The sequence below is a fragment of the Gastrolobium bilobum genome, unplaced genomic scaffold (assembly GCF_033153095.1).
Source record: "Gastrolobium bilobum isolate Gb01-03AN ecotype WA unplaced genomic scaffold, APGP_CSIRO_Gbil_v1 utg5755, whole genome shotgun sequence".
In the NCBI taxonomy this organism is placed as follows: domain Eukaryota; kingdom Viridiplantae; phylum Streptophyta; class Magnoliopsida; order Fabales; family Fabaceae; genus Gastrolobium; species Gastrolobium bilobum.
The window spans coordinates 79,767-93,835 of NW_026900003.1; the positions used below are offsets into that span (position 1 = coordinate 79,767).

At 36.5% G+C, this 14,069-nt stretch overlaps 2 protein-coding genes across 4 annotated transcripts; both read left to right on the top strand.

Moving 5' to 3' along the window:
• The first annotated feature begins 216 nt into the window (after positions 1 to 216).
• Positions 217 to 9,408, top strand: LOC133294817 (phosphoenolpyruvate carboxylase-like). 3 transcript variants are annotated; one of them, XM_061493569.1, is made up of 10 exons: positions 217 to 656; positions 1,172 to 1,566; positions 1,780 to 1,864; positions 2,641 to 2,863; positions 3,139 to 3,242; positions 3,336 to 3,423; positions 3,652 to 3,806; positions 6,868 to 7,866; positions 8,311 to 8,697; positions 8,948 to 9,408. In XM_061493569.1, the coding sequence occupies exons 1-10, from the start codon at positions 489 to 491 to the stop codon at positions 9,242 to 9,244; spliced, it is 2,901 nt and encodes a 966-aa protein (XP_061349553.1). In that variant the 5' UTR covers positions 217 to 488; the 3' UTR covers positions 9,245 to 9,408. The 3 variants fall into 3 exon arrangements, with proteins under 3 accessions (XP_061349553.1, XP_061349555.1, XP_061349554.1); XM_061493570.1 differs by having other exon boundaries at positions 570 to 656; positions 1,179 to 1,566; positions 8,948 to 9,406; XM_061493571.1 differs by lacking the exons at positions 1,780 to 1,864; positions 2,641 to 2,863; positions 3,139 to 3,242; ... (3 more) ...; positions 8,311 to 8,697; positions 8,948 to 9,408 and having other exon boundaries at positions 1,179 to 1,374.
• A 3,370-nt stretch (positions 9,409 to 12,778) lies between these two features.
• LOC133294821 (protein AGENET DOMAIN (AGD)-CONTAINING P1-like) lies at positions 12,779 to 13,501 on the top strand. The gene has a single exon (XM_061493577.1). It carries the CDS (start codon positions 12,862 to 12,864, stop codon positions 13,282 to 13,284), a length of 423 nt encoding a protein of 140 aa, XP_061349561.1. The 5' UTR covers positions 12,779 to 12,861; the 3' UTR covers positions 13,285 to 13,501.
• Positions 13,502 to 14,069: the final 568 nt, after the last annotated feature.

Below are 14,069 nucleotides of genomic sequence, written 5' to 3' on the forward strand. Positions count from 1 at the left end.
CTAGGCATTCTTATTTATCTCCCTCGTTTCCATATTTGAATTTGATTGATTTTTATTTATTTATTTTTTTACTGTTTATTATTATTTTTTTGGTAAATTTATTTTTTATTTTCGAAAAAACACACCTAGCAAATCTCTCTCTATAAATTAACAGTACCCACCACCACTTCAAATCATGCACCTCTCTCTCTCTCTCTCTCTCTCTGGGGATTAGTTGAAGCTCTTTACCTACGAGTTCTTCTTCATCTGGGAATCACGGGATTATACTCTCTGTGTCCCCAGCTATCTCCCTTTTTTCTTGGCTAAAAATTCTTCTGCTTTTGAGGCCACCCCATTTGCAAACCCATAACTGTACCTTTTTTCAGTTGTTGATTATTGCTTTTACTAGTGTTATCTACTGTTCTAAGTCATCTTTGAATGAATTGACTGGTTCACAGTCACAGAGTGAGAGAAACAAAGCTTGAGTGTGTGTGTGATATAGAGAGAGAATGGCGACTAGGAACGTTGAGAAGATGGCTTCAATTGATGCTCAGTTGAGGTTGCTGGCACCAAGTAAGGTCTCTGATGATGACAAGCTAGTTGAATATGATGCTTTGTTGCTGGACCGCTTCCTTGACATTCTTCAGGATTTGCATGGTGCTGATATCAGAGAAACGGTAATTTGTGATGCCACATCCTATCACACCACTCTCTTTAATTATTATTTTTATTTTTGTGTTTTTTGTTTTGTGGGTCATGCAAAGATGCTAGTTTTAGTTCAGTGTTCACTGAATTCTGATACCCCACTTCAAATTTTGGATGATAGTTTTAGCATAACATTGAGAGGTTTCTGAAACCCCACTTCTGAAATGGTAAACGTTTTTGGTCGTGGAACAATGTCATTTGGCAATTAAAAAAAAATAAAAAATTAAGAGTATAAAACTGTCTGGGGTATGTATGCTCGCTGGAATGGGTATTTTAAGTTATGTATGGTGGTGGGTTTAGGGGTCTGAAGTGAATTTTCTGTGTCTCTTCTCATTTTGATCCTTCATGTTTTGAGCTAAAAGTTCTATCTTCTCAATTTTACTTGCATATTAGCTTATTTGCACATAATATGCTTTGTTTATTTTTCTTCTTTACTGCATACATGGACTTGGTGGCTTATTTGTTTCAGTAATTTGATGTTGACTAGGTTCAAGACTGTTATGAGCTGTCTGCTGAGTACGAAGGGGAGCATAACCCTCAGAAGTTGGAGGAGCTTGGGAACATGCTAACTGGTCTTGATGCTGGGGATTCTATTGTCATTGCCAAGTCATTTTCTCACATGCTTAATTTGGCCAACTTGGCTGAAGAAGTTCAAATAGCCTACCGAAGAAGGATTAAGTTATTGAAGAAGGGTGATTTTGCTGATGAGAACTCTGCCATCACTGAGTCAGACATTGAAGAGACCTTCAAGAAGCTTGTGAATCAACTGAAGAAGACCCCCCATGAAGTCTTTGATGCTTTGAAGAACCAAACTGTAGATTTGGTCCTAACTGCTCATCCTACTCAGTCTGTTCGTAGATCTTTGCTGCAAAAACATGGCAGGTTTGTCTGTTACTTACCTTGATTTTGATTTTTGTACTATAACGCAGAGAAGGAATTATGGTAGTCCATTTTTTGAGAATTTATCAATTAGCTGCGAGGAAAATCATTGACTTCTAATGACATGCTCAGAAATCAATTAATTCTGGCATTTTGGTAATTTCTATACTAAGACTTAATCTTTCTGTTGATAATAAGTGCCCTTTTTTTTTTCAGGATAAGGAATTGTTTGACACAGTTGTATGCTAAAGACATAACACCAGATGATAAGCAGGAACTTGATGAGGCTTTACAAAGAGAGGTGCGAAATTGCTGATTGTTCTGGATTGTATATGCTTATATTATGCCATTAATGACAGCCCCATGATTCTCTAAGTTGTATGCTACTTTGCCTATATAGTTATATATAAACATCATAATTGAGGTTGATATTTTCCTGTAAACATTAACAGTAGTTTCATGGTGTTTAGACATGATGGCCTAATGATTTATTAAGTGATAACATTATTTTCTTTGGTTGGTTAGAAAAATCTGAGTTATCTGTGTTGTATGCCTATTTTTATATATAGCATTAAGGAAACGCAATGATGCCATGCTCTTATTGCATGAGCCATGACGTTATAATGGGTGGAATTCATATATGTTCAATATCCAAAATCAAAAGCTCTTTGACTTTTTCACGAGCATTTGGCATATGGTGTTTGGGTTTAGAGTAGGCAGAAAAAAATTGTTTAAGGTCAGAGTTATTTTTGATGTAATCCGCTTTCAAGTTGTACAGTATCAGAGTATAAAACTCCTAATCTTATTATGCTTGATCAAACTTACTTATTTTGAATATTTTGCATTATATTTTATCCTTTGATTCTATCTATGTTGTTGGATAGCTGTAAATGGATTTGGCTGTTCCATTTGAATTTCCTATCCTACTTAATTTCCAATTAGATTTGAATTCTATTGACACTTCTTTAATAAGAAAATTGGTTTTATTATGGCTATGAATTGGGGGTTAAAATTGTAAATGACTATATGGCAATCTTCGGGGTAGGGCAAAGCCCTAATGATCTTTCTCTCATGCAGATTCAAGCCGCATTTCGTACTGATGAAATTCGAAGGACTCCTCCTACGCCACAAGATGAGATGAGGGGAGGAATGAGCTACTTTCATGAGACAATCTGGAAAGGTGTACCAAAGTTTTTGCGCCGTGTTGATACAGCGCTGAAGAACATTGGAATAAATGAACGTGTCCCATATAATGCCCCTGTTATTCAATTCTCTTCTTGGATGGGAGGAGATCGTGATGGTATGTTTCTTTTTCCTGAGCAATTATTGAATGGACATGTTCCTTAAAAAGCAATTTTATCTTTGTTAAACTTCCTGACTTTTTAGGCCAAAGTATTTATGTGATGTGGTATAGATTCAAAATATCTATGCCCTAGATTTTTGTTGCCTCATTTTCTCTATTCAGTTCACTTTCTAGGTTGGGCTCCATAATCTTCACTGCTGGACACTGCCTTAGAGGCGTGGCTTGTAATACACTGATAACCTTTCTTACAATTTGTCTAACCTGTGTTGCAGGTAACCCCAGGGTAACTCCTGAAGTTACCAGGGATGTGTGTTTGCTGGCTAGAATGATGGCTGCTAATTTATACTTCTCTCAGATCGAGGATCTCATGTTTGAGGTATCAAATATGCTGGTCACAATTAATCATTTATTTTATTTTAGCATTAAGGGCACTGTTTTTACCATCTTGCTTCTTCTCTGCTTCTGGCAGTTGTCTATGTGGCGCTGCAATGATGAGCTACGTGTTCGTGCCGATGAACTCCATAGCTCCTCAAAGAGAGAAGCGAAACATTATATTGGTATTTTCTATGAAACAATGATGATATTTTGTTCTGAATTAAACTCTAAACTTTTAACTTCTTTATTGGGATCTATTGAACACACATAATTTCGTTTTCAATACTGAACACTCTAAACTTCTGAAGTATAGTTGAGGTGGTGTCTAATCTTGTTGATTCATTTAGAGTTAAACCTGTTGATAAGTAATTTTATTGAATGTTATTGTAATAAATTCTTCATTGCTGCAGAGTTTTGGAAACAGATTCCTCCAAGTGAGCCATATCGTGTTATTCTTGGTGATGTGAGGGACAAACTATATAATACACGTGAATATGCTCGGCAGTTATTAGCCAATGGGAGCTCTGAAATCCCTGAAGAGACTACCTTCACAAATGTTGAACAGGTATTATCCTCAAAACAGCCTGATAAGCTGTCATAGGTTACAGATAATTGAACCTTTTCACCTAAAAGGCAAGTGCCTTGAAGTGATTCGTTGGATTGCTTCCCTCTTTTTCTTTAGGTTATGTTCTATATTTGAGCACTCTTAACACCAAAGCCATTTTCTCGAGCCACAATATGTAGACTTGATTCCTTGATGTTAATATCACTAGCAGTGGTAGATTTCCCATCCTTAAAGATTGTTTCACTTCTTGATTGTGGGAATATTGGTGTAACACCCCGTGTATACTCGGAATATTAACATTACATCGTATTAAGCGGTGCTTAATTAAAAATGCGGAATATTCTTTTTCTTTTCAATTATGACGTCATTATCAATTACCAACTTGATTACTTAATCAATTTCATAAAATATCGCCTATATGTAAATAGCAATAAGACATCTACTGAAATACCTCAATATATAGATAAAGTGTGTATCTAAATCACGGCATTACATCAAGTAATCCGGACAATATCCTGATACATTATTACAGCTCCAAAAGACTCAAGACAAAAACAAGACATAACAATACTATGGGTCATGGACAATCCCCATGCTCACCAAATAAACATAGTAAACAACAAGTCTCAACATAAAACTCCAAAACATAAACTAAAGCTATAAGCATAAAAGCAGCATGCAAATCCAGCATCCAATCATGGTAGCATAATATAACAGCAATCTAACTCAACTTCGGCTTCCTGCCGCCTGAGGTCTCAACATTACCTGACCCTGAAATAAGCATTCCCCAAACGTGGGGTGAGATCTCTAAACTAGAAATCTCAGTAAGACAAGGGGTCCTCAAGGATCTTCCACCCCAAGCTCACTTACATGTGCAATATAAGTTCAAAAAGCATTTATATCATTATCAGTTCCAAAACTATGTAGTGCAACAGATATCTATGACATGTGTGTGATCACTATCTACTGGCCAGAGAAATGTAGGAATACGTCTATTCCCTACATGTAGTACAAGGAACACCGCTTGCACCTCACCCACAGCCTCACCCTCTTGTATGTTTTACATACTCAGGCTTACCGTATAGGTGGAACACCTCCATGCATATCAACAAGGCACTAACATATAATAGCTCAATAGCATTTCCAAAACATCAAAAGCATGTAACACAACATGCATATATCATATCCCCATGGGACATGGTGGAACCACAACATGGCTAAACCGAGGACACGAAAGCTTACCTCTAAGCTAGCTATCCAATGCCACAAGCTCAAAGTCCAATCACAGCAGATCACAATCTGATATGGACCAAATATAAATCAATAACATGTACCACATGCATACAAATTAAAGACAACGTCTTTTCATTATGTTTTCAAGTCTTAAAGCTTCTAACAAAGCCACAAGCCCTTAATCCCATGATTCTGGCTTAGACCAATACATACAGAAGTTCAACTTCATCAAACTAGGGTCCACAAACCCCCAATAGCCTACTGTACACACAGCACATCTACTGTTCTGCGAAAACCCAGAATATCCGGATATGCAATATCCGGATATACAGATTCACATATCCGGATATCCCAAAACCACATATCCGGATATCCAATATCCGGATATCTGTTCGACAAATATCCGGATATTTCACGACAGAATGCAGTTTCTGCATTTTCGTGAAGATATCCCTTAAAGGTTCCTTTTTTACCGATTTTAAACACTTAATCATGCATTTCTAGGCGTGTTCAACATTACCCAACAACAAGTTATCATCTTTTAGTCATTAGATGCATCAAGGTACCATTTTTAAGCCTTAAAACTCAAGTTAAAGGTTGATACAACATACCAAGGCTCAAAACTCAGAATGAAGATGCTCTTGGAGCTCAACACAACCCCTCAAGTCTGACTCAAGGAAGATGCACGAAAATGGCTTCACAAAGGTTGGTTCTTTAACACATAGGTCACCACTTGGACCTCCAAAAACCAAAACCAAGCTTCTTTCAACCCAAAACCAACAAGTCAGCAACCAAACCTCCCTCACACAGACTTCACAACTCAGAAACAACACCACAAACCCCTTCCCAAAGGTGACCCTCCCTCACACAAGTGTTTAAGAAGAAGAAACCACAAAGAACAAGGAAGAAATGGCTCCAAGACTCTCAAGGAAGAAGAACACAGCAATGGAATAGTGCCAAGGTGCACTCAGCCACCAAGTCACGTATAGAATTCTGATCCTAGGGTTTTGTGCCCATAATGGGAGTATTTATAGCCCAAACACACTTAAACACACAATATTAACTTTAATTGCTACGCTTAGCATTTTAATCCCAAACTTTGGATTATGAAACTACATAATTTTCTAAGATTTATCATATTTTTCTTATATTTTTTTGAGCACCTTTTCGGTATGCGCTTTTCAAAGCCAGTACCGGTTTCTAGCACCAGTTCTCATTATTTGGACTTGAAACTCGTTTTACAAGTCCTACATATTATTCTAGTAATTATCATGCACTTATTTTAATTTTCCGGGATACTTTTTCGGCACGCATTTATACCGACTAGCAGAACCGGTATCTGCACTTTTCTTCCGAAAAGCGACTTTCAGTATTCTTAATCACTTATTATGATTATTAAGCCTCATAAATAATTATTAGGGTCAATTATGGAATCATTTCCTATTTTTGCATAATTAATTAATTAAATACCTTGATTAACGGTGCGGGTTCTTACAATTGGCATATAGTATTAGGTTTGGTTGTTTTTTAGTTTTTCTAGATCTCATTAGCTGATCCTTTTGAAAATATGAGGAGGGATAATTTTCAAACTGCTTGGAGAATAGTGTATTGCTAATAATTTTAGTAAATTTTTGTTCAAGTTGGCAACAATTCTCTCAACTGTGTAATTAATCTCTTACCAATTTTAATCAGAGAGCATTAAGCCCTCAACTATGAAAAGACAATACCTAATGCATGGCTTGAGATTATAATCGTTCAGAATAATCTTGACATAGTGATTTAATATATTATATGTTAAAACTCTATAACCTCCAATTTTTTCATGTAGTTCCTGGAGCCTCTTGAACTATGTTATAGGTCCCTGTGTGCGAGTGGTGATCAACCAATAGCTGATGGAAGCCTTCTTGATTTCTTGCGGCAAGTTTCCACATTTGGATTTTCACTTGTAAGACTTGATATTCGTCAAGAATCAGATAGGCACACTGATGTTATGGATGCTATTACAAACCACTTGGAGATTGGATCTTATCGAGAATGGTCTGAGGAACGCAGGCAGGAATGGCTGTTGTCTGAGCTCAGTGGAAAACGCCCTCTCTTTGGCCCTGATCTTCCTAAAACAGAAGAAATTGCTGATGTTTTGGAAACTTTCCATGTCATTGCAGAACTTCCTTCAGACAACTTTGGTGCATATATCATCTCAATGGCAACCGCCCCATCTGATGTGCTTGCTGTAGAACTGTTACAACGTGAATGTCATGTCAAGCAGCCATTAAGGGTTGTCCCATTGTTTGAAAAGCTCGCTGATCTTGAGGCTGCTCCTGCTGCGGTAGCCCGTCTATTCTCTATAGACTGGTACAGAAACCGTATCAATGGAAAACAAGAAGTTATGATAGGATACTCAGACTCAGGAAAAGATGCTGGCCGGCTCTCTGCAGCTTGGGCATTGTACAAGGCTCAAGAAGAGCTCATAAAGGTTGCGAAGGAGTTTGGTATTAAGCTTACAATGTTCCATGGTAGAGGAGGGACTGTGGGAAGAGGAGGTGGTCCCACTCATCTTGCTATATTATCTCAGCCACCTGATACTATTCACGGCTCACTTCGGGTAACAGTTCAAGGTGAAGTTATTGAACAGTCATTTGGAGAGGAGCACTTGTGCTTCAGAACACTTCAGCGTTTCACTGCTGCTACACTTGAGCATGGCATGCACCCTCCTGTATCACCAAAACCAGAATGGCGTGCCCTTATGGATGAGATGGCTGTCATTGCAACAATGGAGTATCGCTCCATTGTCTTCCAGGAGCCCCGTTTTGTTGAATACTTCCGATGTGTAAGTAATTTGCAGTCAATCTTCATTATTATTACCATCAGTATAGAAAGACGCCCTTGAAAATCTAGAGTTGAAGTGGTATGTTTACAAAATTTATAATTATGATGAGTATTCAAAATTGCATTAATAGTGTTGCTAATTAAGAGAAATACTTCCATAACGCTCTTGGTATTCAAAATTTAATTAATAACTATGAAGGCTGATTGCCATTCTTTTCTTCCTCCAATCCTGTGAATATATTAATATTGCTTACAAAATTTCTGATTTAACTGGAATATAATTATATGATGATTTAAGTAAAAAATTCCATTTCCTTTTGGAGTCACAAAACTAATGACCATGCAATTTCTTTCCTTATTTTCATTCTTTACTTTTTTTTTTTTTATCTTCACGGCATACATTATTTTCTTTCCTTACTTCACTTATGAATATTTGGATTTGCAGGCAACTCCCGAGTTGGAGTATGGACGAATGAATATTGGCAGTCGTCCATCGAAACGAAAGCCAAGTGGAGGAATTGAATCACTCCGTGCTATCCCTTGGATCTTTGCTTGGAATCAGACAAGGTTTCACTTACCAGTATGGCTTGGCTTTGGGGCAGCATTTAAGCATGTAATTGAGAAGGATCCAAAGAATCTTCAAATGCTTCAAGATATGTATAATCAATGGCCCTTCTTCAGGGTTACTATTGACTTGATTGAGATGGTGTTTGCCAAGGGAGACCCAGGGATAGCAACACTTTATGACAAACTTCTAGTATCAGAAGAACTGTTAACATTTGGTGAGCGTTTGCGGTCTAAATATGTAGAAACCAAGAGCCTTCTCCTCCAGGTAATCTACTATTGCTGCTTAATAATTTGCTTGTTAGGATTCTTTTACCTTTATTTCTCAGTAGCTTTAATTTGTTTACTTGATAACATGAAGATGAATAAAGACTCACTGTCTCCTTTTCTCTATTTGTACCATATATTTCTTGTTATTCTCTGGCTTAGTCCTGGCAAAAGAGTGAAAGTTGAACATGAATTTTATTTTATTTTGGTATGTTAATGACCATATTCGTTCCTGTAAATCTTGTTTGTAGGTTGCAGGACATAGAGATCTCCTTGAAGGAGACCCTTACTTAAAGCAAAGGCTTTGTCTTCGCGATTCGTACATCACAACCCTCAATGTCTTGCAAGCTTACACACTGAAGCAAATCCGTGATCCTGACTACCATGTGAAGCTGAGGCCACATTTGTCAAAGGACTGCATGGAATCAAGCAAGCCAGCAGCAGAGCTTGTAAAACTTAACCCAACAAGTGAGTATGCTCCTGGTTTAGAGGATACCCTTATTTTGACAATGAAGGGTATAGCTGCTGGCATGCAAAACACTGGTTAAAGCTCTCATGACTGTTTTGTTTTCACTGTGTTTGTAACCTATGTTGTGTACCGCAGATGTGGACCATCATTATCAAATAACAACGACTCTTATCTATTATTATCATGCAATAAATCGGGGTTATGGCTTTTGCCAGCAAGGATTTTATCTGTATTCCCTTCTGCAGTTTGATGTTTAACGTTTCTAATATGATTCTCATAGGGATTAGTGTATTTTAAAATTTTGAAGATGATGGGCCAATAAGGTACCCTGTATTACCCTGATGATTCCCTTAAATTGTGTTACTTAGGACACAAGTTGTCTGAGTTTCATGCTTTCATTCACCAACATGCAATGGGTGACAGGTCAGCCATGAGAAGAGAGAGAGTGAGTGAGTCCAAAAGTAGCAAACTTCATGAATGAAAATACCCATTTGAATTCAATTATTCCCAATAATGCCATCAAGTCTGTTTCAAAGTGATGAACCTGTTTTCTGCTTGGATTAACACCATTAATTTGTCTTTTGGTTCCCTCTCAACAATCAAATTCAATTTAGCTCTCATTTTCTCAAGTGACATACGTTACACTCTTTGCCTATTGATCTATAAAACCAAACTGGAACCAATCTCTCTCCCTAAAGAGGAGATTAGATAGTTATAGCATCAAGCTTGTGTTTCCTGTCATGGCTTCTAAACCCTTCTCTCACTCAAACCCTTTTCTTATGCTGCTCCTGTTGCTTATCTCTAACATGACAATAGCAAATGCTGCATTTTTCGAAACTCAAGAAATCAAGATTCTGTACAGTAAGGGTCACAACAGCCATGAAGAAGCCAGAGTTGGAACTCCTATTGGAAGATTTGCTCTTTCAAGCTATTCGGCTTCCCTTCCAAAATGGATTCCAACTCCACCTTCTGGCCCTTCACTGGGCCACAACAAACGTGGGGATATTCCTTGGGGCATCACTGTTATCAAAAAGCCTGGTAAAAACTAGGGTAGATATTCCCTAAGATACCTTCTAAACTTTTGTGGTCTCCTTGTGGTGGAGAAAGTGAAAATTGAAGGCATGGAAGTGAGTCATGAATCTTGACATTATGCATGGATTCTTAAATCACTGTCTCCTTATTCATGTCCTTTCATTTCATTTTATTTTATTTTGTTTAGTGAATGAAGAATTTAGAAATGAAATAAAGAAGGTATTGTTATTGTGGTTAAGCTATCTGCCTTTGGTTTTCCGTGTTAGAAATTTGGTCTTGGAATATTTGCAATTGTTCTCTCTTTCCATACTCATGGTTAAATTTTTCAACCAAATTTGTAATGATATTTTTGCTGACTTGATTTCTGAATGATGATGAACGGTGCTCAATTATTGGACACATAAACTCGTCAGCGTTCAATCATATAATGCATTTGGTTACTGTAATAATTAGAGCTCACTACAAGATGTAATGAGATTTTGGATACTGGATCTGATTGAGTTTTTTTTTCTTACGAAGTTCTCTAAAGTTTATATGTTTGGATGAGAAGTAAGGAGATAGATGAGAAGAAAAAGAGTTACACTTACACATACTCCTTAAAAAGGGGAAGTAAGAGAACTATTTCTCCTCCTTTTTTCAAAAGTTCTAAAATTTTGTTCTATCAAATTGAGAGTTAGAGAGGGGGGAAAATTTATATTGAACTCAATAGAGGGATGAGAGTTGAATTCTCTTTCTTCCCCACTAAAACACGAGAGTTAAATTTTAAGATATATATATATATATATATATATATATATATATATATATATATATATATATATATATATATATGAGGTAGGATCATTTGACACGGGTGTCAAATTTGAAATTTGATAGTCGTTGGATCAAAAAAGATCAATGGTGTCACATGCTTACAAATCAGAGTCGTTGATCTTTTTTGATCTAACGGCTGGTGTCACATGCGTACAAATCAGAGTCGTTGATCTTTTTTGATCTAACGGCTATCAGATGAGGTGTCAAATTTCAAGCTTGATCTAATGACTTTCAGATAAAGTGTCAAACATGAAATTTGACACCAATGTCAAATGATCCTACTCATATATATATATATATATATATATATATATATATATATATATATATATATATATATATATATATATATATATAGGGGTAGGATATTCTTATACCAGTGTAAGAGTTAGAAGTCTTGCACTCAATCTTGATCATTGATCCACTTGTATCCAATGGCTCACATTACTAAAAAATTAGAGCCCTTAGATATAAGTGGGATCAATGGTCAAGATTGAGAGTGTAACGTACACTGGTATAAAATGATCTTGACCTATATATATATATATATATATTGCTATTCTTCTCTTTCCATCTCTTTTCTCTCAAACATACCATAGATTACGGATGTCCTTTTAAGGTTTGTTCAACTTGAAACAAACTTTTGTCAAAGCATCTATTAGTACTTGCATAATATTTCATTTTAGGTTTATATTATTCTCAGGTTGCATGAGATAATATAACTTCTTACAGATCCATCGATTTTTATGCCTTTCTTTTTTTCCTTTTTAATAAATAATGAGATCCACCACATAATTGTATCTACAACATGAGATAATATATCTCCTATTGCATGAGTGTAGTATAACTCTTCATTTTATTGTAAGAACTCACCATTTTTTTTTTTTTGGAGTTACCCAACCCTAATTATCTCTTTGAGACGAGTTGGCTCCCTCCGGTATCCCCATGAGCTTCGACTCTTTGAGCCGGCTATGGGACTAATCCGGAGTGCGGGGGAACAATGATGGCTAAAGGTTCAGCCCCCTCCCCAAGAATGCATTCAGCGGGAATCGAACACATATCCAACCCCACTAACTCAGCGCCAAGTTACCAACTGAGCTGCACCCATTGGGTGAACTCACCATTTATTTATTTCAAATGTAAACTAAGTTACATTTATTTCTTATACAAATTTGTGTACAAACAATCAACTTACACAAATGTTCAAAAGCAAAACAACTTGTATACAAAAAAAAAAAAAATGATCTTTTATATAATTATTACTTTTTTTTTTTTTGATAACATAATTATTACTTTTCGGTATTGAAGTTGGGATATAGACAAACATATCGCTGAGAATCCAAAATTTAGCCAAAATTTTAAAATAAAAGGTCGTAGAATATTATACAAAATATTGTGTTTTCGCTTTTTCACCACGAGAGCATTTGGTAAAAGAGATAGATTTTTTTACAAAAAAAAAAAAAAAAATTACAGGAAATACGGTGGAAATTTTTTTAGCAATGATAAGGGGTTGAACCCGAGGAAAGAACACGATAAAGGAACAAGAACAATTTTTTTTTTTTATTTCAATTTTCTGCAATGAATTTCCTAACAATTACAGTTGTCCTTTTGTTACAGTGACAACAACTACTAATGTCCTAAACCAATGCCACGTCATTGTTTACGATTGCCATATCAGTAGTTTACAACATCAGTCTATTTTACGTTTTTACTCCTATACAACCGCTTATATACAATTGTATTACTTATACCAATGCTGCTATCCTTCTGTTCCTATTGAATATTCACCACAAAATTCTTTACCCACGTTGGGGCTCCACTTCTCCTCTTCGTAACACCACAACATCAGCGATGCGTCCACCATTGAAGAGGGTCGATTTCTGCAGAGGAGACAAGGTTGAGGTTTGCAGCAAAGAAGAAGGGTTTCTTGGTTCCTATTACGAAGCCACCATTGTTTCCCACCTTGACAATGGCCTCTACGTTGTTCGCTACAAGAACCTTCTCGAGGACAACGAGTCTCTGCCTCTCACCGAAACCCTTTATCCCAAGGAGCTTCGTCCCGCGCCGCCTCGTGTCCACGCTTCTCAGTTTGCACTCTATCAGAAAGTCGATGCTTTCGACAACGATGGTTGGTGGGTTGGTTCGATCACCGGAAGAACTGGTTCTCACTACTACGTCTATTTTTCTACCACAAACGAAGAGATAGCGTACCCTTCTTCTCAGATCAGGGTTCATCAAGAATGGGTTAATGGGAATTGGATTTTGTCCAATTAACTTCTATGCCTTTTTGTGTTCTTGTTCCTTCGTGATCAATGCTGTAATGGGTTTTCTTTTTTCTTTTATTCTTGCTTCTTGTTCATCTGAATATATACTATATAGGTTGGAATTTTCACATGGGCTTATGGATCTGTGATTAATTTTGGGTGGCCCTTGTTACATGTATCGCCAATGTTCTGTACAAATTCCTTTCAATTCAAGAACAATGATTCTCTCTGTTTTCTTTGGTTGTTTTGTGGGGTTTTTTTTTTTTTTTTTTCTTTAATTGTGTTTCTACGGTTTTTATTTTTATTTTTTGGTTTTACTGGTAGTTTTAGTAAAAACCAGGGGCTAGGGTGAGGTTTCTTGAAAACATCTAAGAGAAAGGTTGTTGTATGATTTGTTTGCACGTCACAGTTTTTTTTGACATTATGTGGCAATACATAGATGGGTTATCCTATTGAACACGGACATGTTAAAGGCGCTGCTTGAGCACCAATGAGGTACAGGGGAAGGTGGCGTGGGAACTAGGTTTCTTTGATAATACCAGATTGCTCATTTGCAATTAGTTGACACCTTTTTTTTCTTGAAAAAAATACGAAGTTACTTGTTTTCTCTCTTGGGTCAAAGGATATTACCGTATTATTATACTGTCTCTATTTAAAAAATTTGATTGCCGTCACCGTTTTCAGCTGGACATTGGATAGCGATCGAAACTGGTTTCAACTGTATTATGTTAAATTGTGTAAAATATTATTTACAAAAAAAAAAAAAATTGTGTAAAATATTTCACCAAAAAAATA